Source organism: Giraffa tippelskirchi, chromosome 9, assembly GCF_054371585.1.
Source record: "Giraffa tippelskirchi isolate mGirTip1 chromosome 9, T2T-mGirTip1v1.2.pri, whole genome shotgun sequence".
NCBI classification, from domain to species: domain Eukaryota; kingdom Metazoa; phylum Chordata; class Mammalia; order Artiodactyla; family Giraffidae; genus Giraffa; species Giraffa tippelskirchi.
Window position 1 is genome coordinate 5,765,211 of NC_137283.1, and position 26,322 is coordinate 5,791,532.

General features: G+C 41.3%; 1 protein-coding gene across 6 annotated transcripts in view; it reads left to right on the top strand.

The window, feature by feature from the left end:
* The window catches only part of LOC145520508 (uncharacterized), a 165,607-nt gene that overhangs the window by 54,456 nt on the left and 84,829 nt on the right, over positions 1-26,322 (top strand). For 5 of the 6 annotated variants that reach the window (XR_014064525.1, XR_014064524.1, XR_014064526.1 and 2 more), the window contains exon 2: positions 12,570-12,761. Coding sequence is in view for 1 of the 6 variants with exons in the window: in XM_081527048.1 (XP_081383174.1) it covers positions 12,570-12,761; positions 21,132-21,147 (208 nt within the window). In the remaining 5 variants the exon portion in view is untranslated. Of the gene's footprint in view, positions 1-12,569; positions 12,762-21,131; positions 21,176-26,322 lie in introns of those variants that run through there. The other variant, XM_081527048.1, reaches the window with a different exon arrangement.

A 26,322-nucleotide genomic window follows, 5' to 3' on the forward strand; every position in this document is an offset into this window, starting at 1 on the left:
CAGGTTGCTAATATTTTGCTGAAGATTTTTGCATCTGTATCATGAAGGTTCAGTTCAGTTCAGTTGCTCATTTGTGTCCAACTCTTTGTGACCCCATGGACTGTAGCATGCCGGGGTTCCCTGTCCATCACCAACTCCCGGAGTTTACTCAAACTCATGTCCATTGAGTTGGTGGTGCCATCCAACCATCTCATCCTCTGTCGTCCCCTTCTCCTCCTGCCCTCAGTCTTTCCCAGCATCAGGGTCTTTTCAAATGAGTCAGTTCTTTGCATCAGGTGGTCAAAGTATTAGAGATTCAGCTTCAGCATCAGTCCTTTCAAGGAATATTGAGGACTGATCTCTTTTAGGATAGACTGGCTGGATCTCCTTGCTGTCCAAAGGACTCTCAAGAATCTTCTCCAACACCACAGTTCAAAAGCATCAGTTTTTTGGCATTCAGCTTTCTTTATAGTCCAACTCACACATCCATACATGACTACTGGGAAAACCATAGCTTTGACTAGATGGACCTTTGTTGGCAAAGTAATGTCTCTGCTTTTTAATATGCTGTCTAGGTTGGTCATAACTTTTCTTTCAGTGAGCAGGCATCTTTTAATTTCACGGCTGCAGTCACCATCTGCAGTGATTTTGGAGCCCAAAAATATAAAGTCTGTCACTGTTTCCATTGTCTCCCCATCTATTTGCCAAGAAGTGATGGGACCAGATGCCATGATCTTAGTTTTCTGAATGTTGAGCTTTAAGCCAACTTTTTCACTCTCCTCTTTCACTTTCATCAAGAGGCTCTTTAGTTCTTTTTCGCTTCCTGCCATAAGTATGGTGTCATCTGCATATCTGAGGTTATTGATGATCCGTTGGATCATCCGTTGGATCGTGAAGGTTATTGGTCTATTATTGGTTTTTGGTCTTTTTCTTTTTTTTGAAACTATACATTCTTTTTCTGAGTAACTAATAATTAACAAAGATTATAACTGTATAATATTGAGAAGTTTAGAACAAAATGCAACTATTGGAGGACAAGTACTCTGCAGTTTTGTGTTGGCCTCTGCCACACATGGTCTTTTTCTTTCTTTTACTCTCTTTGGTTTTTCTATCAAAGGAATGCTAGACTCATAAATTAACTTGTAAGTATTCCCTTCTTGTGTATTTTCTGGCAGAGATTTTGTAGAAATCATGCCATGTCTTCATTAAATGTTTGGTAGAATTTGCCAGTGGAGTCTTCTAGACCTGGAGTTTTCTTTTTCTGCAGGTTTCTAAATATAAATTATGTTTCTTTGCTAGATATAAGGCTGGTCAGATGGTCTATTTTTTCTTGAATAAATTTTGGTAATTTTTCTTTTCTAACTTTCAAGAAATTGGGCCATGCTATTTCTGTTATTGAATTTCTGTTCATAGTTTTCTCTTTATTATCTTTTTAAATTATGCAGAGTCTATAGTGATATCTCCCCTGTATTACTTCTGATACTGGTAATTTGTGTCTTCTCTCTTTTTTCCTTCAAAGTATGGCTGTAGGTATACAAATTTTGTTGATCTTTTCAAAGAATCATCTTTTTGTTTCATTGATTTTTCTGTCTTTCTGATTTTATTTCATTGTTTTCTGCTTTTGTCATTACTATTTCCTTCATTCTGCTTGTTTTGAATTTATTTTACTAGTTGTGTAAAGTAAAAGTTTAGATTATATATTTGAGGCTTTTCTTCTCTTTTAGTGTTTGCATTTAATAACACAATTTTCTCTAAATGCTGTTGTTGTTCAGTCACTAAGTCATGTCCAACTCTTTGCAATCCCATGGACTGCAGCATGCCAGGCTTCCCTATCCTTCATTACCTCCCAGAGTTTGCTCAAACTCATGTCCTTTGAGTCGGTGATGCCATCCAACCATCTCATTGTCTATTGCCTCCTTCTCCTGCCCTCAATCTTTCCCAGCATCAGGGTCTTTTCTAATGAATTGACTCTTCACACCAGGTGGCCAACGTATTGGAGCTTCAGCTTCAGCATCAGTCCTTCTGATGAATATTCAAGGTTTATTTCCTTGCAGTCCAAAGGACTTTCAAGAGTCTCTTCCAACACCACAGTTCAAAAGCATCAGTTTGGCACTCAGCCTTCTTTATGGTCCAACTCTTACATCTGTACATGACTACTGGAAAAACCATAGCTTTAACTATACAGACCTTTGTCAGCAAAGTGATGTCTCTGCTTTTTAATATGCTGTTTTTCATAGCTTTTCTTCCAAGGAGTATGCGTCTTTTAATTTCATGGCTGCAGTCACTGTCTGGAGTGATTTTGAAGCCCAGAACTGGGTGGGCCAAAAAGCATGTTCAGGTTTTTCCACAAGATGTTACAGAAAACCCCAAAAGAACTTTTGACCAATTCAATATTACAGTTTTATTTTATTTTTTGAAAGCTAGTACCAGTACCATTTTATTTAGTGTTGTAGGAAATTTTAGGTTACTTCTTAAAAACAAAAGCAAAGAAATTCAAAATTCCCAAAGTAACAAGGCAGAAGATAAGAATTCTATAACCCAGAAATGCTGGGCGAGCTTTCAGTCAGAGCGAGGAAGCAGTCACGTCAGTAGCTCACACAACAGATACTGAGGAAAGCACAGGGTAGATTGGTGTAGAAACTGGAGGTGAAGCCCTCCGCTCCAGTGAGGCAACGGGTCCTTCAGCCTGGAGGGACCGTCTGTCAGTGCATAGGTCTGAAGGGAAGGGCACAGGGGAGGGGAGATCGTGCCTAATTTTGCATCAAGTTGCCTCTGGCTTTCAGTCTGGCAGGTGGCTGAGGGTCACGGACCCTCCTCCCTCCATGCCCTTCTGAGCCCCTGCCATCAGCAGAGCTGGAAACCACGCACGTGTGCCACTCACAGCCCACACACCCCGCACTCCGGGTCAATGGCTGTTCACGTGGCAAAGGGCAGACTTTCTTGCTCCTCCATTCTGCTACACGGGGAGGCTGACCCACAGAAAATAAAAGGGGTGGGCAAAGCCCAACGACACAAATGATGTGAAATAACTTGGCAAAGGATTGACATTTTTTTCCAGATGCTGACCTCCTGTGGAAGTTCATCACAAGGTGTTTGGTATTTCATTGGATGTTTCCCTGAAGTACTGACTGGTCTTCTGAGGGGTCAGCCAGGCAAGGACAAGAGAGAGCTGCTCTTGCTTCTGCAGGGCATGGCCCATCAGTTCAGTGAGCATTCTCAGCAGCCAGAGGCTAAACCAGACTCTCCTGGTGCAGACAGCTGGGTGTTAGCCCTCAGACCCATGTTGGCTGCAGGAGCTCCAGCCCTCCAGTCCACCTTCCCCTGTGAACAGCTCAGAGATGGCTCCAGCTTTCCCAGCTAAGATCTCCCTCACACTGGAGTCCTCAAGGATAGGTATTAACCATCATCCTCAAGAGGTGCAGGAATGCTACCCATGGAATTTTTTTCCAGCAGTTGGTAGAAACCAGACACTCTTGAAGTTGATTGTCCTTCATTCTCCAGAGTTCTCGAATGGCATCTCAGAGCAGAGGAATTCGCTCCCCACCCGATGACCCTCCCAAACACGGACCGGGTCCCATCCCCAAGGTCCTAGCAACAGATCTCCCACAACAAAATCTCTTGGGAAGAACCTGGGTCTCCGCATGAGCTCTTCCCAGGAGAAACCACTCAGCGCCCCTGCCACCCAGTGCACGAGAGTTATCACAGTCCAAGTACACTGACATCAAGTAAAAAGCATTGCATAACAAATATATACACGTATATCTCCAGAGTTAAAGACACATCCAGTTTTCTTTCAGTTCAGTTCAGTTCAGTCGCTCAGTCATGTCCGACTCTTCGCGACCCCATGAATCGCAGCACACCAGGCCTCTCTGTCCATTACCACATCCCGGAGTTTACCCAAACTCATGTCCATCGAGTCGGTGATGCCATCCAGCCATCTCATCCTCTGTTGTCCCCTTCTCCTCCTGCCCCCAATCCTTCCCAGCAGTTTTCTTTATAGGAATGTAAATAAATCTCGTAGCGCTAGAAAAATACGGAGTCATTTGAGAGGTTTACAGTGGTCCCCGGTACTGTATGTAGGAGGGTATTAAATAAAACAGCTATCAATAATTAAAAGCGAATTAGTTCAATCAAGTTACAGTATCATCCTTCAGACTAAAGTGCTCTGATATAACTAATGTGGCAGCAAACGTGGTCCTGAGAAGGAATCCCGCTGCCAATCATCTTGCCTCTTAACTTTGATATAGCAAGAATGAACACAGAGAGAGTTCTGTTTAATAACTGCTCTCCCCTCAGGCCCTGCCCACCCCCTTGGCCTGGGACATTCTCTCCCAAGGAGAGATGTTGGGATTTGACAAGATTCTGTCTCAACTGGGATCAAAAAACAAAGAAAATGAGTAATATATAAAACATTCTAATATCGGGTTATAACAATGAAATTACCTGAAGAGTCTGAGTTGTTTAGTCGCTAAGTCATGTCCAACTCTTTGCAACCCTGTGGACTGTAGCCCACCAGGCTCCTCTGCCCATGAGATTCTCTAGGCAAAGATACTGGAGTGGGTTGCCTTTTCCTTCTCCATATTTTTCTATTTTCATTGAATATTCAAAATATTTTCTAATTTATCTTGATCTTTTTAACCCATAGATTTTTAAAAATTTTTTGCTTATTTATTTTTAAATTTTATTTATTTAGTTTTGGCTGCACTGGATGTTCATTTTTGCACAAGGGCTTCCTCTAGTTGCAGCCAGCAGGGGCTACTCTTCATTGAAGTGTTCAGGCTTCTCATCGCAGTGTCTTATGGGCTCTAGGTGCTCGTGCTTCAGTATCTGCAGAAAGTATATGCTCATAATAATTTTAAAATATTGGGAGATATTTCGAATATTTTTGGTTAGTGATTTCTAGTTTAATTCCAGTAAGGTCAAAGCTTATACTTGGAATAATTTCAGTTCTTTAAAATGTGCTAAAGATCGTTTTATGATCCAGGATGTGTTCTATCATGATGAATGCTCCACATGCACCTAAAATGAATGAGTATTTTGCTACTATTGGGTTTTTTATAAATGTCAGTTAGGACAAGCTGGCTGATGGTATTGTTTAGGTCTTCTTTACCATGGACAGAGGACCCTGGTGAGCCACAGTCCATGGGGTCGCAAGAGTCGGGCACGACTGAGTGACTAACACTTTCGCTTTCACTTTCTCTACCCTTTCTGATTTACTGTTTACCTTTTTTTTCATTCAATTAGTGCGGAGTGTTGAAGTCTCCAGCTATAATTGGAGTTGTCTGTTTCTCCTTGCAGTTCTATCAGTGTTTGCCTCTCTTACCTACCCATGCTGTCCTTAGGCACATACACATTGGAGAACTGACCCCTTTACCATTGTGTTTTCCGTGATAACTATCCTAGCTCTGAAGTCTGCTTTGTCTGAATTAGTGTAGCTACTCCAGCTTTCTTTAGCATTAACATGGTATAGCTTTCTCTCTCTCTATTTTCAATTTATCTGTGTCTTTATCTTTAAAGTGACTTCTTATAGACAACATAGAATTAACTTATAGATAAATTACAGCTTGGTCTTGTTTCTTTCTAATTCAGTCTGAGAGTCTCTGTCTTTTAATTGGTGTATTTATTTAGACCATATACAGTTTAAATGATTATTAAAATACTTGGATTCATAGCTACCATATTGTAACTTTGTCACACATTAATTTGTTACTGAATTTGTTACTTGTTTCTGTTTGTTTTTCTTTTGTGTTTCCCTCTTTTTTTTTTTTTTTTCCTTCACCGATTTTAACTGAGCATTTACATGATTCTGTTTTCTCTCCTCTCTTAGGATGTCAATCATATTTCTTTTAAAAAACTTTTTGTGACTGACTTCAATTTTGCAATATACATTTACAACCAATTCAAGTTCACTTTCAAATAACACTGTATTGCTTCGCAGGCAGTCCAAGTATCTTGTTAACACACTGGCATAGTCCTAACCCCTCCCTCCTAACATTGCTGCCATGCATTTCACTGATTCATAGCCATAATCATTCAGTATATTGTTGCAACTGGTATTTTGAACAAACGATTATCTACTAGATTAATTAAGAATAAGAAAAATAAAAGGTTTTACTTTGTCTTCATAATTTCTTCTCTAACACTCTTTCTTCATGTGGAGCTGAGTTTCTGACCTACATCAGTTTCTTCTGTCTAAAGACCTCCTTTTACAGGGTGGGACGAATTGAGGGAGTAGCATGGAAACATATACATTACTGTATGTAAAGTAGACAGCCAGTGGAAATTTGCTGTATGACACAGGTAGCTCAGATCAGGTGCTCTGTGACAACCTAGAGGGGTGGGATGGGGTGAGAGGTGGGAGGAAGCTTCAAGGGGAAGGGGAAAAAGGGAAAGTGCTAGTCGCTCAGTTGTGTCCAGCTCATTGGGATCCCATGGACTGTAGTCTGCCAGGCTCCTCTCTCCATGGAATTCCCCAGGCAAGAATACTGGAGTGGGTAGCCAGTCCCTTCTCTAGGGGATCTTCCTGACACGGGGATTGAACCTGTGTCTCCTGCATCACAAGTGGATACTTTACCATCTGAGCCACCAGGGAAGCCCAAGAGGGAGGAGACATATACGTATCTATGGCTGATTCATGTTGATGTACAGCAGAAACAACACAATATTGTAAAGCATTTATCTTCCAATTAAAAATAAATAGATTTTAAAAAATCAAGAGCTCCTTTTGACATTTCTTACAAGGCAGGTCTACTGATGACCAGTTCCTTCAGCTTTTGTTTGTCTGAAAACTCATTATTTCTCTTTGACTGTTCAATGATAATTTCAATAGATACAAAATTATAGGTGGAGAGTTCCTTTTTTCTTTCAGTACCTTAAATATTTCACTCTACATCCTTTTGCTTGCGTTGTTTCTGAATAAATGTCTGATGTAATTCTTATGCTAGTTTCTCTACAGATAAGATGAGCTTTCTTTGGTTTCTTGCAAGATTTTCCCTTTGTCTTTGATTTTCTGCAGTTTGACAATGATATGCTTAGGTAGATTATTTAGTATTTATCCTTGTTAATGTTCTCCAAGTTTTCTAGATCTGTGATTCATGTTTTTCATTAATTTTGGAACATTCTCAGTCATTATTTATCCTGCTTCTCTGTAATTTGACAATAATGTGCTTAGGTGTCATTTTTCATGCATTTATTCAGCTTGTTCTCTAAGCCCCCTGGATTGTGGTGTGATGACCAGCATTAATTGGGAGAAATTCAGTCACTGTTATTTCAAGTATTTCTTCTATTCCTTTTCCTCTTTTCCTTCTGATATTCTCGTTTCACGTATGTTACACATTTTGTAATTGTCCCACGATAAGTGGATATTCTCCTCCATTTTTTTCCTTCTTCATTCTCTTTACTTTCCATTTTTGGAAGTTTCTATTGCCATGTCTCCAAACTCACTGATTTTTTTTTTCCTTGCCCATATCCAGTTTGCTGACAAGCCCATTGAAAGTATTCTTCGTTTCTGTTATCATTGTTTTTATTTCTAGCATTTTGTTTTGATGCTTTCTTAGCATTTCTTTTTCTCTGCTTACATTATCCACCCAAGCTTGTATGTTGTACTTTTCCTTCTAGTGTTGTTAGCATATTTATTGTAGCTATTATAAACTTCCGGTGTGATAATTCCAAAATTTCTGCTGTCTCTGAATATGGCACGGATGTCTTCTGTGAATCTGCAGTGTTTTTTTGGGGGGGGGGGGATGGGGCGGGGGGGTTGAGAGCAGCTTCCTGATTTCTAAGCAGCACCATCTTCCTTCTGTTGCTTCTCCAGCCATTCCAAGGTTTTTACAACCAATTCTATATATTAAATCTGTCTCTGGTTGGAATATTTAGAAAGGTCATATTAAACATTGACTAAAATAGCCAGGTGGCACAGTGGTAAAGAATCCGCCTGCAATGCACGAGTTGCAGAAGACGTGGGTTTGATCCCTGGGTCAGAAAGATCCCCTGGAGAAAGGAAATGGCAACCCAGTCCAGTATTCTTGCCTGGGAAATCCCATGGACAGAGGAGCCTGGTGGGTTACAGCCCATGGGGTCACAAAGAGTCAGACATGACTGAGCAAGTGAGCACAACAGTGAGCAAATAGATGGAACAGGGCTCTCGTATGAGGTTTCTGGGGTGCCATGCATGGACAGCCAGAAGAGTTCTCATTAATACAGTTGTAGCAGAGCCTATTCAGAAGTATGTGCCTTGGGGAGCAGCAAAGACATAAAGGTTGTCATGGACTACAAATGAGAAAAGGAGACAAAAATTTTAATTCATAAATTTACTTGTGTTCTTATCCTGCTCTTAACTGCTGTTTGCCTTAACATGATATACACCACTGTTAAAATTAAATGTGGATTTTGTGCCTTCTTGTAAAAATTGTTTTAAATTGATGTTTTTAAATAGATGAATGGATAAACTGTGGTACATCTGTACAATGTAATATTATCCGGCACTAAAAAGAAATGAGCTGTCACACCATGAAAAGGCATGGAAGAAATGTAGAAACATATTACTAAGTGAAAGAAGCCAATCTGAAAAGGCAACATACTGTAGGATCCAACTCTTTGGCATTTTAGAAAAGGCAAAACTCTGTAGATAGTAAAAAGATTAGTGGTTGCTAGGGGTATAGAGGGAAGGAGAGATGGCTAGACAGAGAACAGAGAATTTTTAGGACAGGGAAATTATTCAGTATAATATTATGATAGTGGATATATTTTACATTTCTCAAAACCCATAGAAGATCCAACACAAAGAGAAAACCCTAATGTAAACTAGAGTCTTCGGCAGTAAAGATGTGTCAGTGATAGTTGATCAGTTGTAACAGAGGACCACTCTTGTGGAGAATGTCAATAGTGGTCGGGGGTGGGGGGTAGATGGGAACTCTGTGCTTTCCACCTCAGGTTTGCTGTGAACCTAAAACTGCTCTTGAAAAAAAATTAAGTGTATATATATACACTGCTGCGGCTGTTTGGTCACTCAATCGTGTCTGACTCTTTTGCAACCCCATGGGCTGTAGCCTGCCAGGATCCTCTTTCCATGGCATTCTCCAGGCAAGAATACTGGAGTAGGTTGCCATTTCCTTCTCCAGGGGATCATCCTGACCCAGGGATCGAACTTGCGTCTACTGCTTGACAGGTGGATTCTTTACCACTGAGCCACTTGGGAAGGTACATATAGACATACACTAACACAATAATTACACTCGGAAGAATATTGTACAGAATATACTCAATTTAGTGATAGAGACATTGGCTTATTAATCCATGTAACAAGAAGAAAACCAACTTTCTTACAAATTTCCTCCTTTCCTACATTCCTATGAAAACCAAAATGTTAAAACGTTATTAAATCAGAAAGAAAAAACATTAGTTGCATTATACAGGAACTAGAACTATTCCTTAGGCAAGTTTTAAAATCTTCTGTTTTGTAGAAACTAATCCTTCCAGAAACATCACAGAAACTGCAAGCTTAACTTCATGTTTCTGTAAAGAGGAGGAGAAAAGGGATCCTAGACCAACTGCACAGGTCTTAGAATGCACACTTGCAAACAAAATCACATTTGCTTCATGCTAAAGCAAGATCACAGGGACATTCGGAAAGTGAAACTAAATGAGGGAATGGTAGCAACATGCTCGAATGGCTTATCATGTGTGCCAGCCTGGAAAAGTACATTACACTCCAAAGGAAGAGATAACAGTACAGCTGAATGACAGTATATTTATTATTACAAGAAAAATGAATTGCTTTAATACCATGAAACTGCATTTGATAATTGTTCTTTCAGTCAACAAACAAAAACAAAACTTTTTTGTTTTTACAATCTGACCTTTCTCCAACTGTGCTTGGTCTGTGCTGCCGTCACAGTTAACAGTTGTAAGCCACAGAAGCTGGACTCAGGTTGAATAAGAAACAGAAGAACATTCAAAGGACATCACAAATCCTTTGGAGGACGGGAGTCCCAGGTTGAACATGCGCTCCCAGAAACAGTTTTCAAACCCACACTGCAGAAATAGTCTGACTAGAAAACAGTTACCACCACCACTGCCAACAGGCAGGAATTATGCAGTTTGAACCACTGCTGTATCCATGCCAGGAATTCTGTCTCACAGCCTTAGCCTCCAAAGAAAGAGAGCAAGTTCACCATCTGTATTACTTCACTGGTTCTCCAGAGAAAATGAACCAATAGGAGCAACATACAGTTGACTATTGAACAGCACAGGTTTGAACTGCATGGGTATGTTTCTATGCAGATTTTTTTTTTTTTTTCAGCAAATGAACACTGCAGGACTACATGATCTGTTGTTGTTGTTCATGGATTTTTGACTGAACAGAGGGTTGGTGCCCCTAACCTCCACCGTGTTCAGGGTCAGTTATATATACAAAAGAGAGATTTATTTTGAGAAATTGGCTCATGTGGTTACGGAATCTCGGTTAGGTCCACAGTGTGATTGGGTAAGCTGGTAAGGCAGAGTTGTAGTTCAAATCCAGAGGCAGTGTGCTGGTAAAATTCCCTCTTGCTTGAGGGAGGTCAGTTCTATTCAGACCTTCAAGTAATTGGATGAGGCTTACCCACATTCGGGCTTCCCCGGTGGCTCAGTGGTAAAGAATATGTCTGCAATACAGGAGCCACAGGAGACACAGGTTCAATCCCTGGGGCAGCAAGACCCCTGGAAGAGGGTATGGCAACCCAACTCCAGCATTCTTGCCTGGAGAACACCCATGGACAGAAGAGCCTGGTGGGCCACAGTCCATAGGGTCTCAAAGAGTTAGACACAACTAAAGCAATTTAGCACATACCCACATTGGGGAGGGAAATCTGCTTTATTCAATCCATTGACTTAAATCTTAATTTCATCCAAAAACACCCTCACAGGAACTCGAAAATGATGTTTGACCAAATATTTGGGTACCATGGACCTACCTAGTTGACACATAAAAATTAACCATCACACCTTCCCAGCCCTCTGCTGTCACCGGCTTTTCGAGTCCAAGTTTGGCAGAGACATGTTTGATTTACAGAGTGAACCAGTGGGAGTCCAGGCAGGAAAGAGATGGCACACAGAGAAGGATAATTGCAGAATGTTTATTAAGAGGACTGTTTACAGCGACGTGGGGACCGATGGCGACACACTCGAAGGGCTAGTGGAGGGGGAACCATTACCATACCTGGAACTGAAGGGCCAAGGGAGGGAGCCATTCCTGAAGGTCAACAGAGATAATACAGGAAGAAGATAGTTTCACTTTGTTTTGTTTTAAATTTTATCGGATTATAGTTGATTTACAATGTTGTGTCTGTTTCAGGTACACAGCAAAGTGGTTCATATATATATATATATATATTCATTTTTTTCAGGTTCTTTTCTCATATAGGTTATCACAAAATATTGAGTAGAATTCCCTGTACTATTCAGGAGGTCCTTGTTGGTTATCTATCTTATATAGAGTAGTGTGTGTATTAATCCCAAGCTTCTGATTTATTCCTTCCCACAGCATTTCCCCTTTGGTAACCGTAAGTTTGTTTTTATCAACTGTAAGTCTGTTTCTGTTTAGTGATTATATTCATTTATATTGTTTTTTACAGTTAGATTCTACATATAAGTGATATCATATGATATTTGTCTTTCTCTGAATGACTGACTTTGCTTTAGTATGATAATTTCTAGATCCATCCATGTTGCTGCAAATGGCATTATTTCTGTCTTTTTATGGCTAAGTAATATTCCATTGTGTATATATACCACATCTTATTTATCCATTCCTCTGCTGATGGACATTTAGGTTGTTTCTGCGTCTTGCCTATTGTAAATAGTGCTGTAATGAAGGGTACATGTAACTTTTCTAATTATGGTTTCCTCTGGATATATGCTCAGGAGTGGGATTGCTATATATGGTAGTTCTATTTTTAGTTTTTTGAGGAATCTCCATACTGTTCTCCATAATGGCTGTACCGATTTACGTTCCCACCAACAGTGTAGGAGGGTTCCCTTTTCTCCACACCCTCTCCAGCATTGATTGTTTGTAGACTTTTTGAGGATGGTCGTCCTGACTGGTGTGAGGTGACACTTCATTCTGGTTTTGATTTTCATTTCTCTGATAATTAGTGATGTTGAGCATCATTTCAAGTGTTTTGGTCACTTGTTTGTCTTCTTTGGAGAAATGTCTATTTAGACCTTCTGCCCATTTTCTGATTAGATATTTTTTTGACATAGCCCTGCATGAGCTGTTTGTATATTTTGGAGATTCATCCCTTGTCAGCTGCTTCATTTGCAAATATTTTCTCTCATTCTGTGGGTTGTTGTTTTGTTTCGTTTCAATGTTTGGGGGGAATTTACCAAGAGAAGCTTTCAGGTACCAAAAGATGCTGAGCTTTTCTCCATCACTAGCAGGTGTCACAGTGGTGGCTTTTTCATGAGAACTAGTTGGAAGGCCAGACTGCAGTGGCCACAATAGCCACAAGCAGCAATAACAATCACCAATCACCCCACAAGATGCTGACTTTCTATCCACCATATTCACACACCTGGTTTCAGTGCAGTTTCTCATCTGTATTCTCCACCAGGTTGGCAAGGTCATCAGGGATCTCCCTGACACTCTCTCACCCCTGCTGTGTTCCTGGTCCAGGAAGGACCGTGAGGACATCTTATGGAACAGATGGGGCTGAGGGAATCTGGATCCCACTGCTCTCTCCTTCCACTCTCCAGTCTCCTGCTATTGGCTCGAGTCAGCCGGAAGCCAGAGACAAGGAAACCAGGTAAGTCCATGCAGGTCAGCCTTCTGGGGGACAGAACATGTAGAGAAGGGCAGAAAGCAGATCTGGAGAAACAAATGAAAGAGACCCATCACCCTGAGCCTGGGTGACGGCCTAGACACCAGCTGTAAGTCTAGGAAGGTGAGGGCCGAGTGTGTGAGACCTGCCTCCTACCTTCAGGAAGTAGGATTTGTGAATGAGCGAAATTTCCAAAATAGAAGAAAGTTGTCCCCATGATGCTAGGTGGACACACACACACACACAATTTAAACTCCATCATTTGGGTACCTCCCCAAGGATCTTAGACACCTCCACACAGTAACCACTGCTGCAGACCACAATCTCCAGCCTCACAGAAGCTGAAAACAGCAAGGACCTCCTCATATACAGGACTTTATCTCCTCTTCCAGAACATCCCTGTCCTGCGACTCCACATTGTCTTTCTCTTCGATCAAGCCTTCATTTTCCCTCAAGGGAAATCAGACAGTTCTTATGTCATCTGAGAAAAAGAAACGAAAGACAAACATGCCTGTAACAAAAGAAAGAAAAAAACAAAACTTTTCATTTCAGCAAGGATCCCCTGAATATGTAATTTAGTACACAAGTCTCCAGTTTAATCTTAGAAATACTCAACTCAGTGTTAAAGGATGTTGTCCTGAATGGAGGAGAGACCTCAAAAGGCCATTTAGCAGCCTTCTGCCACCCTCACAGCAGCGTGGACAGTGAGTTACCAGTCTGTGGTTTGGGGTCAATGGAAGCTGGTATCAGCCCTCCCTCCAGGTGTCTTCTTAAAAACACACACATCTATGCAAATATGAGCTTAAAGTCCAGCGCCAGAAGCCATACTTGTAAAAACAGACCACGGTCTCGGCTGCAGCCTGGCCGTAAAGCCAAGCCTGCCTTGCCCCAGTGAATCGCGGGGCCTGTGCTGAACTTCATGTTGTTTTTTAGGTGCCAACATTTAAGAAGCATAAAATTCAAAACCCACATCCAGATTGCCAACTTCTCCTAAAATTCAGATTGCTCTAGGAAAACTGTACCCATATTCCAATGTGGCAGCACTCAGAGGGAGCTAGGAAATGACTGACTCCTTTGCAGGACACAAGCTCTTCAGGCCTCCAGGGCTTTGGCCCCAAGAAACTGGGGCTGACCATGAGTGACTGACTGTATTACTAATCATGCTTTTGTTTTGCTTATAGTCAGGTTAGAAAAATATTTCTCTATCAAAACATGGGGAAGGGACTTCCCTGGTGGTCGGGTGGCTAAGACTTCCTCCTCCCAAGGCGAGGGACTTGGGTTCAGTCCCTGGTCAGGGAACTAGATCCCACATGCAGCGAGTAAAGATCCCATGTGCCGCAGCTAAGACCTGGTGCAGCCAAATAAATGAATACTTTTTTGAAAAAGTGGGGAAATTAGAGACAGACGAAGAAAACCACATGTTTCAAGAAGGGCCGGGAGCTTGTTTCTGGGCCGAAAGGACGCAGCCCGTCTATCTCGTTTATGCTTTGCGCACAGTCCCCAGTGACACGTGGGGTTTTGAGACCTGGTTTGACCTCAGGCGACTCCTTTAGACCCACCTTAGCCTCTCGGTTCCTTATTTGCTTTAACCGCCTTTCAAACCCTAAACCTATAGGCCGACCTCATTTTATTGCACTTTGTTTTATTATACTTCATAGAGTCTGCATTTTTTTTTCCTTCTTTTTTTTTTTTTTTAAACAAACTGAAAGTTCGTGGCAACCCTGAGTCCAGCAAGGCTGTTGACACAATTTTTCCAGCAGCCTCTGCTTGCTTCATGTCTCTGTATCACATTTTGGTAACTCTCGCAATATTTCAAGCTTTTACATTATTATTTTCATCTTTGTTATGGTGATCTGTGATCTTTGATGGTACTACTGCAAAACAACTATGACTCGCTGAAGGCACAAGTAATAGTTAACATTTTTGAGCAGTAGGTGTTTGTTTTTTTTTTTTTAAGGCCACACTGTGCAGCATGTAGGCCTTAGTATCCTAACCAGGGATCAAACCTCTGCCTCTGAATTGGGAGCACAGAGTCTTAATCACTGGACACTAGGGAAGTCCCGAGCAGTAGGTATATTTTAATCAAGGTATGTGTCATTTTTTTTTTTTTTTACATACTGCTGTTGCACACTTAACAACTACTATACAATATAACATAAATTTTGTATGCGCTGGGAAAGCAAAAAATTTGTGTGACTTGCTTTATGTGATGTTAGTTTTATTGTGATATCTGGAACCAAGCCTGTATTATCTCCAAGGTGCGGCTGTAATTTTTTAACTCCAAAGTGCTCTCTGCCCCCTATAAACGTGGAGATGCTTGATTTCTTGTATATTCAATTGCTCAGCATGCATCCAACAAATAATAATTGAGCGCTTACAGGCAAGGCACCAGAGACAGAACAAGGCAGGCATGATCTTGGTCCTCATGGAGCATCCACCCTGTCCAACTCTTTTCCAGAAACTTCCTGCAGTATATTACCATGGGGAAACCTCATTTTTTGGTGAGCAATGTCACAGCTTTCTCCTGAGCCTGTTCACTGACCTGTGAAAGTATCCTTGCAAACAGTAACGGGGGTTACCTTCTCTGAGCAAAAACCAAAGAAGTTGTTCAGTTTCTCAGTCATGTCCGACTCTGTTGACCCCATGGACTGCAGCACGCCAGGCTTCCCTGTCCCTCACTGTCTCCTGGAGTTCTCCCAAGTTCATGTTCATTGAGTCGATGATGCCACCCAACCATCTCATCCTCTGTCGTCCTCTTCTTCTGCCTACAATCTTTCCCAGCCTCAGGGTCTTTTCCAATAAGTTGGCTCTCCACATCAGGTGGCCAAAGTATTGAAGCTTCACGGATTACTGCCTTGTCGTGGCGAAGGGGCTTGCATAACTCAATGAAGCTCTGAGCCATGCCATGCAGGGCCACGCGGGATGGACAGATCATAGTGGAGAGTTCTGGCAAAATGCGGTCTACTGGAAGAGGGAATGACAAACCACTCCAGTATTCTTGCCTTGAGAGCCCGCAGGGCCACGCGGGACGGACAGATCATAGTGGAGAGTTCTGGCAAAATGCGGTCTACTGGAAGAGGGAATGACAAACCACTCCAGTATTCTTGCCTTGAGAGCCCCATGGATAGTGTAAAAAGGTGGAAAGAAGGAGACAGCTGGGCAAAAATCATTTTCACCGATTACCAGTGTCATTCAGGATAGACCGCCCCAAGTTGCAGTGACTTATTTCTCATTCCTGCTGCCAGCTGTCTTGGATTGGCCACAGTGCTCTGCCAGTTGGTGGCACAGCCCCGGCACCCAGGCTGTGGCCTGGACAGCTAGTAGCAGGAAGAGAGCTGAATGATAGCCCTGAGGTCTTCTGCTTGGGGTCTCACCTCATGGTTCTCTGGCTAAAGCAAGCCTCGTGGCCACACTTGAGTTCTCCAGGGCAAGGAGGTACAGTCCTCTGTCCAGCAGGAAGGGGATCAACAGAGAGATGTTTGATATTTTGAACAATAATATGATTGACCACAAAGAGCATTACTATGCATGTCATTTGGTCCCTTGAGACCAAAATAAAGAGTTTGGCGTTAAAATCATATTCATCAAAAATTGACAGTCTCTATGGGATTTCCAGTGGTTAAGAATCTGCCTTGCAATACAGAGGATGTGGGTTTGATCCCTGCTTGGGGAACTAAGATCCCACATGCGGTGGGGCAACCAAGCCTGCACAGCACGTCTAGAGAAGCCTGTGAGCCGCAAGGAAGAACCCATGTGCCAAAACCAAGATCCAGAACAGCAAAAAAATTGAGTCTCCGGAGAAAAAGCCAAATAGTATATCGAAGGAAGAAAATGGGAAGCCAAGTCGGCTCCATCCTGTGTTCCTCGCTGCTACAGCCCCAGCCATGTTTCCCCACAAAGCAGAGAGAGGCTCACACCGGCTACCCCAACCCGCTTTCCAGGGTGAAGATTCCCCTGCCTACTCATTATGGCTAAGTGGCTGGAACAGGAAGCCCAGAAAATTGTTTGGGAAGGATATTAAATAACTTCCTGACTTAATTGATTGATGAATAATAACTTCTAAAATTAGCCCTGCATTTCATTACTTAATGTCGGAAATGAAATCCACTCAGCTTACCTGAAATTCTGGGAAATGCAAATGTTGAACAAATGCCCTTTAAGTGCCCCAAATCATCTTCCTCTGCAGTTGTCTTTTGGGAGTTCCCTGGGGTGAGGTTGGGGGGCTCAGTCTCATCTGTGCAGCCCAAATTTCCCCCACAGTTTCCAAGAGCACATACAGGTTTACAGTCTTCATCATCAGAAAGGAATTAGTTCTTTAGATAACTAGACTGGGAATCAAAAACTATAATTACTTGCCACCCATGGTAAGTCTTACGTTTCTCTCCAAAAATTCACCAGTAGAAATTGTCAAAAGGAGCAGGTAGCGGTGTGATTCTAAAGGCTTGGGGTAGGATGCAGAGCCTTGCAGGCAGCAAGGGAATTCTCTCATTCCCAGAGTGGAAGACGTTTCATCCCAATAGGGGTGAGGAGGTGGAAGGAATCCAGAGGATCTCTCTACAAACCGTCCGTGAGATCCCAGTTTATTTTCATTCATTTGCTTTTAGCCTCAAAGAGACAGAAACTGAAGTTCCCCCAAATTATTCTGTAGACCACAAAATGTTTATTCCATGGGAAAACATGATTAAAAATAAGAAATACTGTTATTACAGATCTGAGATCCCTCTGTCAAGATTTGAATGTGGGAGAGTAAATGTGCTTTCCCAGATGTAAGCTTCTTGCCCCACATGACCACTTCCTTTACCACTGCTTTCTAAACTCAGCAAGTATTCATCAAGCATCCTGGGCTGTAGAGTAACTAGTGCAGAAGTTAACTCACCCACCAGGCAATGAAGCACCTCCCATCCACTTCTGAGCAGACAGACATACAGGACAACTTGGTCAAATAAACGAGCTCCCGTGGACTCTTAGACAAATCCCTCCCATAAAACATGAGAAGATGTGCATTTTCATCTGCTTGAGCTTATTCACAAAGAAACCTGGAAGAACCCTGGTAAGCCTAGGGGTAATACATAAAATTGTCCAAAAGCCACCCCATAAAGATGGCCTTCTGTGATGCAAAAATGAACACCTTCGAAGAGGTAAACGCTGCAGTCAGAAAAGAAAGCATGGTGGACAGATAGCCAGTCCTCCATGGTTGAAAGGTAAATGCTAGAGATACAGACATGAGCAAGACGGACTCCATTCCCATTCCACGTGGAGCCTGCAGTCTATGGAGAAGGAAGGCAAATATTTGGAAGCTTGATGACTAGTGTGGAAGGAGAGGTGCCAGGAGCTGTGGCTTACAGAACAGAAACATTGACTCTGAGGAAGTCAGAAGAGGCTTACTTGAGGAAGTGGCTCAGAAGTTGAGATCTCCGAGTTTGTGGAATATTAATTAGAACACATGGCAGTTCTTATCGCTGCCCATGGAGATTCACACTGTTGTCAGCTCCTCGCTTTCTCATTCAAGAAGCTCCCATGAGGCACATCCCAGTATCACAGCTCAGCAGCAACCACCCACCTTCTTGCATTAGACAAACGAGAAGACAAATCCATGGGGAAATAGGTTAAGGACGACTTCAGCTCAAATAACTTCAAATGGAGAAACCCATAGTTTATTAGATGGGTCATCACAGAAATGAGCTCATTTTTATCCTATAAAACAGATAGTCACAAACTCTTGCCAAGGTCATGGTAACTGTACCTTCTCACAGTCAAGAATGGTGACCCCACTTTCTCCGAGACAGTCTCTAGAAGATAATGTGATATCAACTGTGGCTTTATAAATGAAAGAAAAAGGAACTTCTTGTTTGGCAAATGTATTTGAAAACTTTCCCTCAAGAAGGAAACAAAAAGACAACGTGAGTATTGTCAACAGTCAGTATCATTCTTAGAATTATAGATAATACACATCACTTTCCTAAAATGTCATACTCGCATCAGAACCAGAGTATTTGATCTTGTATTTTCCATCAATGAGCAACTATTCTCTTCAGCCAACAGTAATCCATCTGGCCATCAGATGCATGCAGTTTGAGCCAAATGACATAGCTGGATGTGGAAATCTTAGCAAATTGATCACAAGCAAAACTGCATGAGTATTAATAATTTTTCTGTTGAACGGGTGTGATCATAGCAAATAAAAATGTTCTTTGATGTGACTCTCATAGTTAGAATGCCAGTTTCTTCTGGGGGTTGTTTTAACCATATATAGTGTCTTCTTCATTAGCCACATGAAGAGAACAGAATGCCAATGTTCACTGCAGCTCTTCAGAATAGCCAAGGTTTGGAAGCAATTAAATGTCCATCAACAGATGAATAGATAAAGAAGATGTGGTACATGTATACAAAGGAATACCACTCAGCCATTTAAAAAGGAGGAAAATTTTGCCAATTTCAACAACATGGTTGGACTTGAAGGGCATTATGCTAAGAGAAACAAGTCAGGCAATGAAGGGAAAACATTGTATGATATCATTTACATGTGGAAGCCCCCAAAATACAACAAAGTAGTGAATATAACAGAAAAGCAGACTTACAGATACAAAGAACAGACTGGTGGTTTACCAATGGGTATGTGGGGTGAAATGTATGGGTGGGGGAGTGGGAGGTACAAGATAGACTCAAGGATGTACTGTACAACATGGAGAATATAGCCAATGTTTTGTCATAACTGTAAATGGAAAGTAACCTCTAAGAATTCTATACAAAATAAAAATTATTTTTTAATTATTTAATTTTTATTTTATATTGGCATATAGTTGAATTATAATGTTGTGTTAGTTTCAGGTGTATGGCAACTTGATTCAGTTATATGCAAACATAGATGTGTTGTTTTTTGGATCCTTTTCCCAAATAGGTTATTACAGAGTGTTGAGTAGAGTTCCCTGTGCTGTATACATACAGCGCATATATAGTACCTATATACAGTAGGTTTTTGTTGATCATCTATTTCATACATAGTAGTGTGTATATGTTAATCCTAACCTCCTAATTTATTCCTCCCTCCCCCACCTTTCCCCTTTGGAAAATTATTTTTTAAAAAATTTTAAAAGACAATGGAATAGACCCAGAGGGACATAAGAAATCTAATATCATGCCCAAGTATATGGCCTTGGTATTGGAACCACAAGGACTTCCGGCTACCTTTTTCCTTTTACTCATGATATGTACCACTGGCCTCATTCCTCTACCCAAACAAATTAAACTAGGTCCTCTTTGCTGACCTTGAAGCCATACTGTTGATCAGAAGCACCTTAGCTGAGACACCTTTCTTATTCAGCCAAGAGCAGAGGGACTGCAGAGTCTTAACTGGAAAGCACTCCCTCAGCATCCAGGATTCTTTTGTTGGGAAAGAGGGCCAGGTGTGAGCCTTTTCCTTGTGGCTCTGCACTGTGTTGTAACAGAAAAACTTCAGAAAAAAATGTGTCTGTTCTTTCTTTGAAATCAGTGTAACTATAACTGGGTGTCTTGGGATACACAAGTCTAGAAATGAACTCCTGGGTGATCACACACATTGTGATACATTTGTTGGGTGGGAATAAAAGTCTATGAATTACATCTCATTCTTCTCGGGATTAAATCTCATGAGAAAATTCTAGCAAAGCAATAGGATTTTTAGCTTTTTGCTGTTTAAAAATAAAAACCAATTATTCACATAGCACCAATATATATTCAATTTTTGTCATAAGAAAGCTGCATTTTGCTTTATTTGTAATTTAACTTTAGCAATTATTGTTTCTACCATCTATATGATATAGGAATGGTTACAATATTTCCGCTGGGGCTAATGTTCATCAAACTAGTCAATATACTTTATTTCTTCTAAATATTCATAAAGCATTTTAAACTTGATTTATTAATTATGAATCATTTGGATAAAGTAAAACACGATGAATTTTCAACATATTAAGTCAGGTTCAGTGATTCTTCTGAAAGAATATACCAGCACATCCACTGGATGACTTACTGCCCTCCTTTCTTGACCTCTCTGCCACCAGCAGCAGAAAAAAAAATCCTGCAAAGTCAGGTTTAAAATATAAATATTAGCTGATAGATTGTCAACGTTCCAAATGTCAGTAGGAGAAATAAAAGGCTTCAGATTGATTATCAATAGGAGCAGGGACATACAAAATGACTCCAGTCTATCTACGGGATCATCTTTTGTCTACCTTGTTGTAGACCTGATTGAAGTGATTCAAGCTCAGATTCCACTTGGAATATTTACAGTTCTTTTCTGTTCATGGAATTCTCTTCTTCAAATTGACTAATGGTCTCTTCTTTTTCTCTCTTCCACTCTCTCTCCCCATTCTCTAGGGGATTTGGCTTCTAGGAGGGACAGGACTGAACTATTGAGAAGCTTTCTAATGGCTCTAAAGAGAAAACCTCTTATATTTTCAGAAGGTGTTTTCCATTATGATCCATTCACATCTTGTAAGTTCACCATTATGTTCACAATTATTCACACTTCCTATATTGTTGTGATTCTCTTTTCTATAAAGATTCACAAAAAAATAAAGATCCACAAATATCTCAAATTTACTGTTTCATTAGTCATTTTCATGTGGACACTATCACACTTGGTACCATGCAGAATCAAAAATTTCCCTATGAAAACATCCAAGAACTAGCATTCTTCCTGCTCTTTGACTTTCTTAAACAAAAATCTCTCAGTGTAAAATATCCCAAATAAGAGATCTGTTTCCTTCCTTTTTCTGATTTTTCCATCTAAACACAGGAAAATTTTCTCCAGGAAAGGGAAATGGGGACTGGGAATCAAGGGTAGGAATGGAACTTACTTTTTACTTGTAGTTTTCCTAGTGATTATAAAAACTTTCACAGCTTAAAATAATACAAACTTGTTTTCTCACTGTCAAAAGCCTGGGTTGAATTGACTGGTTTCTCTATTCTGAGTTCCATGAGGCTGTAACCAAGGTACCAGCAAGGTTTGCTCCTTACTGGAAGTTCCCAGGGGAAACTCTGCTTTGGGGCTCATTTAGGGTGTGGGCTGAAGTCAGTTGCTTGTGGTTGTAGGACTGAGGTCCCAGTATGCTTATTGGCTGTCAGTCAGGGCTAGTCTTGGAGCCTGAAGGTGACCTGCATCTTACCTGGTACCAGCTAGTGCATCTCACTCACCCTCAGACTCTCTGCCTTCCTCATCTGCCACACCTCTCTGTTGCTAGCCAAGAAATTTCTCTGTTTTTAAGGACTCACTTGTTTAGATTGGGCCTACCTAGATAATCCAGGATAATCTCCCTATCTTAAAGTTCATAAACTGAATTACATCTGAAAGTCCCTTTTGCCATGTAACGTATTCATTGGATCCAAGGATAAGGGTGTGGATATCTTTGGGAAGAGGCATTATTTGAGCTACCACATCACTCTATGTTTTTCATTACATTTTGAAGTTATCATTTGTACAGTGAGTGTGAGCCATCTGTTCAAAAAATAATTAAAATAATAGAGAAAACATGTGGAATAACAGTATGGCAATATTTGTGGAAGTTGTATATTTGCTGAGTACTTGACAAACATCTGGCTCTGTTCAAAGTACTGTCTATATATTACCTAATTTAATCATTACAACATTGTCATCTAAATTTTACAAATAGAGAACTAAGGCCCAGAGAGGTTAAGTGTTGGCCTGAGGTCACACAGCTAGTGTGTGGCAGAGTCTTGCACACACAGAGGTAGCTGGCACACCAGAGCCTGCTTCTAGCCACTAGACAGCACTGCCTGGAAGTCCCCAGCTGTGAGAGCTCTGTTCTAATTCCTCCTTCACCTCGCCCTCTAGCACAGATTTCTCTAGAGGAGTAAATGGCTGAGGGAAGTGACTTTAAGTGCAGTTATGTTCTATGAGAGCCAGAGAAAGCTTTCTGGTTCTAATAGATCAGCACTCCTGACAATCATTTTCCTCCTGCCCATCCCAAGTAGGAGAGAGCCAAGAGCCACCCCCAGAGCCTGTGGGCTGGGCCATATGTGCCCGCATGCTCAGTTGCTCAGTCATGTCTGACTCTTTGCAACCCCAATGGACGGTAGCCCACCTGGCTCCTCTGTCCAGTTGCAATTTTTACAGGTGGCAGGCTACAAATCCTCCCCCAACCCCTGTTCAGCTCAATTCAGTTCAGTCGCTCAGTTGTGTCTGACTCTTTGCAACCCCATGGACTGCAGCACGCCAGGCCTCCCTGTCCTCACCAATTCCTGGAGCTTACCAAGACTCATGTCCGTTAAGTCGGTGATGCCATCCGACCATCTCATCCTCTGTCATCCCCTTCTCCTCCCACCCTCAATCTTTCCCAGCATCAGGGTCTTTTCAAATAAGTCAGCTCTTCACATCAGGTGGCCAAAGGATTGGAATTTCAGCTTCAGCATCAGTCCTTCCAATGACTATTCAGGACTGATTTCCTTTAGGATGGACTGATTGGATCTCCTTGCAGTCCAAGGGACTCTCAAGACTCTTCTCCAACACCACAGTTCAAAAGCATCCATTCTTCAGCACTCAGTTTTCTTTATAGTCCGACTCTCATACCCATACATGACTACTGGAAAAACCATAGCTTTGACTATACAGTCCTTTGTTGGCAAAGTAATGTCTCTGCTTTTTAATATGCTGTGTTGGTTGGTCATAGCTTTTCTTCCAAGGAGCAAGCATCTTTTAATTTCATGGCTGCAGTCACCATCTGCAGTAATTTTGGAGCCCCCCAAAAAATAAAGTCTGTCACTGTTTCCATTGTTTCCCCATCTATTTGCCATGAAGTGATGGGACCAGATGCATGATGTTAGTTTTCTGAATGTTGAGTTTGAAGCCAATTTTTTCACTCTCCTCTTTCACTTTTATCAAGATGCTCTTTAGTTCTCCTTCGCTTTCTGCCCAACCCCTGCCCCTGCTTCTAAATCCCTATCTTACTCCAAAGGCCTCTGAGATGCTGCCTAATGGTTGTCTGGTGCTTCCTGCCCCAGACCACTTCTGAGCAAATGGGAGGCTCCATTTTACCTATGACAGAAGAGAATCCCAAACCTCCATCAGCACTCAGTAAGCAGAAGCGGGTGGAGGGTGGAGAATGGGACCCTTGGCAACTCCCTGCATATGTACACCTCAGGCATCCTGTCTATTGCTTGTGAAATGAAGATCTACTTTTTTTTTTTTTTTCCAATTGTACAAGTATCACATGTTTGTTGAAAAAAAGAGTAAAAGTTATACAGATGAGCAAAGAGAAGACATTGTTCTCTTTCTCTCACCAGAAGAGAACCACTGCAATCTACTGGTGTATGTGCTAACAGATGTGTGTGTGTGAACATGTGTCTGTGTTGTGCAAGCCAGGAGGAAAGGGGCGAAGACAGAGAACAAATAGATTTCTCTCTTTAAAAAAAAGAAAGAAAATTTATTTATGTTATTTTTGGCCGCTCTGGATCTTTGTTGCTGTGAGAGGCCTTTCTCTGGTTGTGGTGAGCTGGGGCTATTCTCTAGTTGCAGTGCGCGGGCTTCATATTGCAGTTTCTCCAGTTGTGGAGCACAGGCTTTAGTTGCCCCCTCTCATGTGATATCTTCCTGGACCAGGGAGTAAACCTGTTCTCCTGCATTGGCAGGTGGATCCCTAACCACTAGACCACCAGACCAGGGAAGCCCTGGGTTCCCTTTTTTAAAAAGTAGAATCATTCCACCTGTAGGTTAACACCTTTTATTTACAATTGTTAGCTTTAGGAACACTGTTATCATGTCAGTAAACAAGCTTCTACAATGAAACTCATTTACAGTTCTAAAAAGTTTTAATATTTTTTAATGAGTAACATATTCATTGAAGCCAAAGATGGAGAAGCTCTATAAAGTCAGCAAAAACAAGACCGGGAGCTGACTGTGGCTCAGATCATGAGCTCCTTATTGCCAATCTCAGACTTGAATTGAAGAAAGTAGGGAAAACCACTAGACCATTCAGGTATGACCTAAATCAAATCCCTTACATTTATACAGTGGAAGTGACAAACAGATTCAAGGAATTAGATCTTAAAGACAGAGTTCCTGAAGAACTATGGCTGGAGGTTCGTGACACCGTATAAGAGGCAGTGATCAAGACCATCCTCAAAAAAAGAAATGCAAAAAGGCAAAATGGTTGTCTGAGGAGGCCTTACAAATAGCTGAGAAAAGAAGAGAAGCTAAAGGCAAAGGAGAAAAGGAAAGATATACCCATTTGAATGCAGAGTTCCAAAGAATAGCAAGGAGAGATAAGAAAGCCTTCCTCAGTGATCATTGCAAAGAAATAGAGGAAAACCATAGAAAGGGAAAGACTAGAGATCTCTTCAAGAAAATTAGCAATACCAAGGGAACATTTCATGCAAAGATGGGCTCAATAAAGGACAGAAATGGTATGGACCTAACAGAAGCAGAAGATATTAAGAAGAGGTGGCAAGAATACACAGAAGAACTATACAAAAAAGATCTTCACAACTCAAATAACCACGATGGTGTGATCACTCACCTAGAGCTGGACATCCTGGAATGCAAAGTCAAGTGGGCTTTAGAAAGCATCACTACGAACAAAGCTAGTGGAGGTGATGGAATTCCAGTTGAGCTATTTGAAATCCTAAACGATAATGCCGTGAAAGTGCTGCAGTCAATATGCCAGCAAATTTGGAACACTCAGCAGTGGTCACGGGACTGGAAAAGGTCAGTTTTCATTTCAATCGCAAAGAAAGGTAAAGCCAAAAAATGTTCAAACTACCACACAATTACACTCATCTCACACACTAGTAAAGTAATGCTCAAAATTCTCGGAGCCAGGCTTCAGCAATACGTGAACTGTGAACTTCCAGATGTTCAAGCTGGTTTTAGAAAAGGCAGAGGAACCAGAGATCAAATTGCCAACATCCACTGGATCATCAAAAAAGCAAGACAGTTCCAGAAAACATCTACTTCTGTTTTATTGACTATGCCAGAGCCTTTGACTGTGTGGATCACAACAAACTGGAAAATTTTTGAAGAGATGGGAATACCAAACCACTTGACCTGCCTCCTGGGATATCTATATGCAGGTCAAGAAGCAACAGTTAGAACTGTAAATGGAACAACAGACTGGTTCCAAATCAGGAAAGGAGTACATCAAGGCTGTATATTGTCACTCTGCTTATTTAACTTATATGGAGAATACATCATGTGAAATGCTGGGTTGGATGAAGCACAAGCTGGAATCAAGACTGCTGGGAGAAATATCAATAACCTCAGCTATGCACACCACCCTTATGGCAGAAAGTGAAGAAGGACTAAAGAGCCTCTTGATAAAAGTGAAAGAGAAGAGTGAAAAAGTTGGCTTCAAACTCAACATTCAGAAAACTAACATCATGGCATCTGGTCCCATCACTTCATGGCAAATAGATGGGAAAACAATGGAAACAGTGACAGAATTTATTTTGGGGGGCTCCAAAATCACTGCAGACCATGACTGCAGCCATGAAATTAAAAGACGCTTGTTCCTTAGAAGAAAAGTTATGACCAACCTAGACAGCATATTAAAAA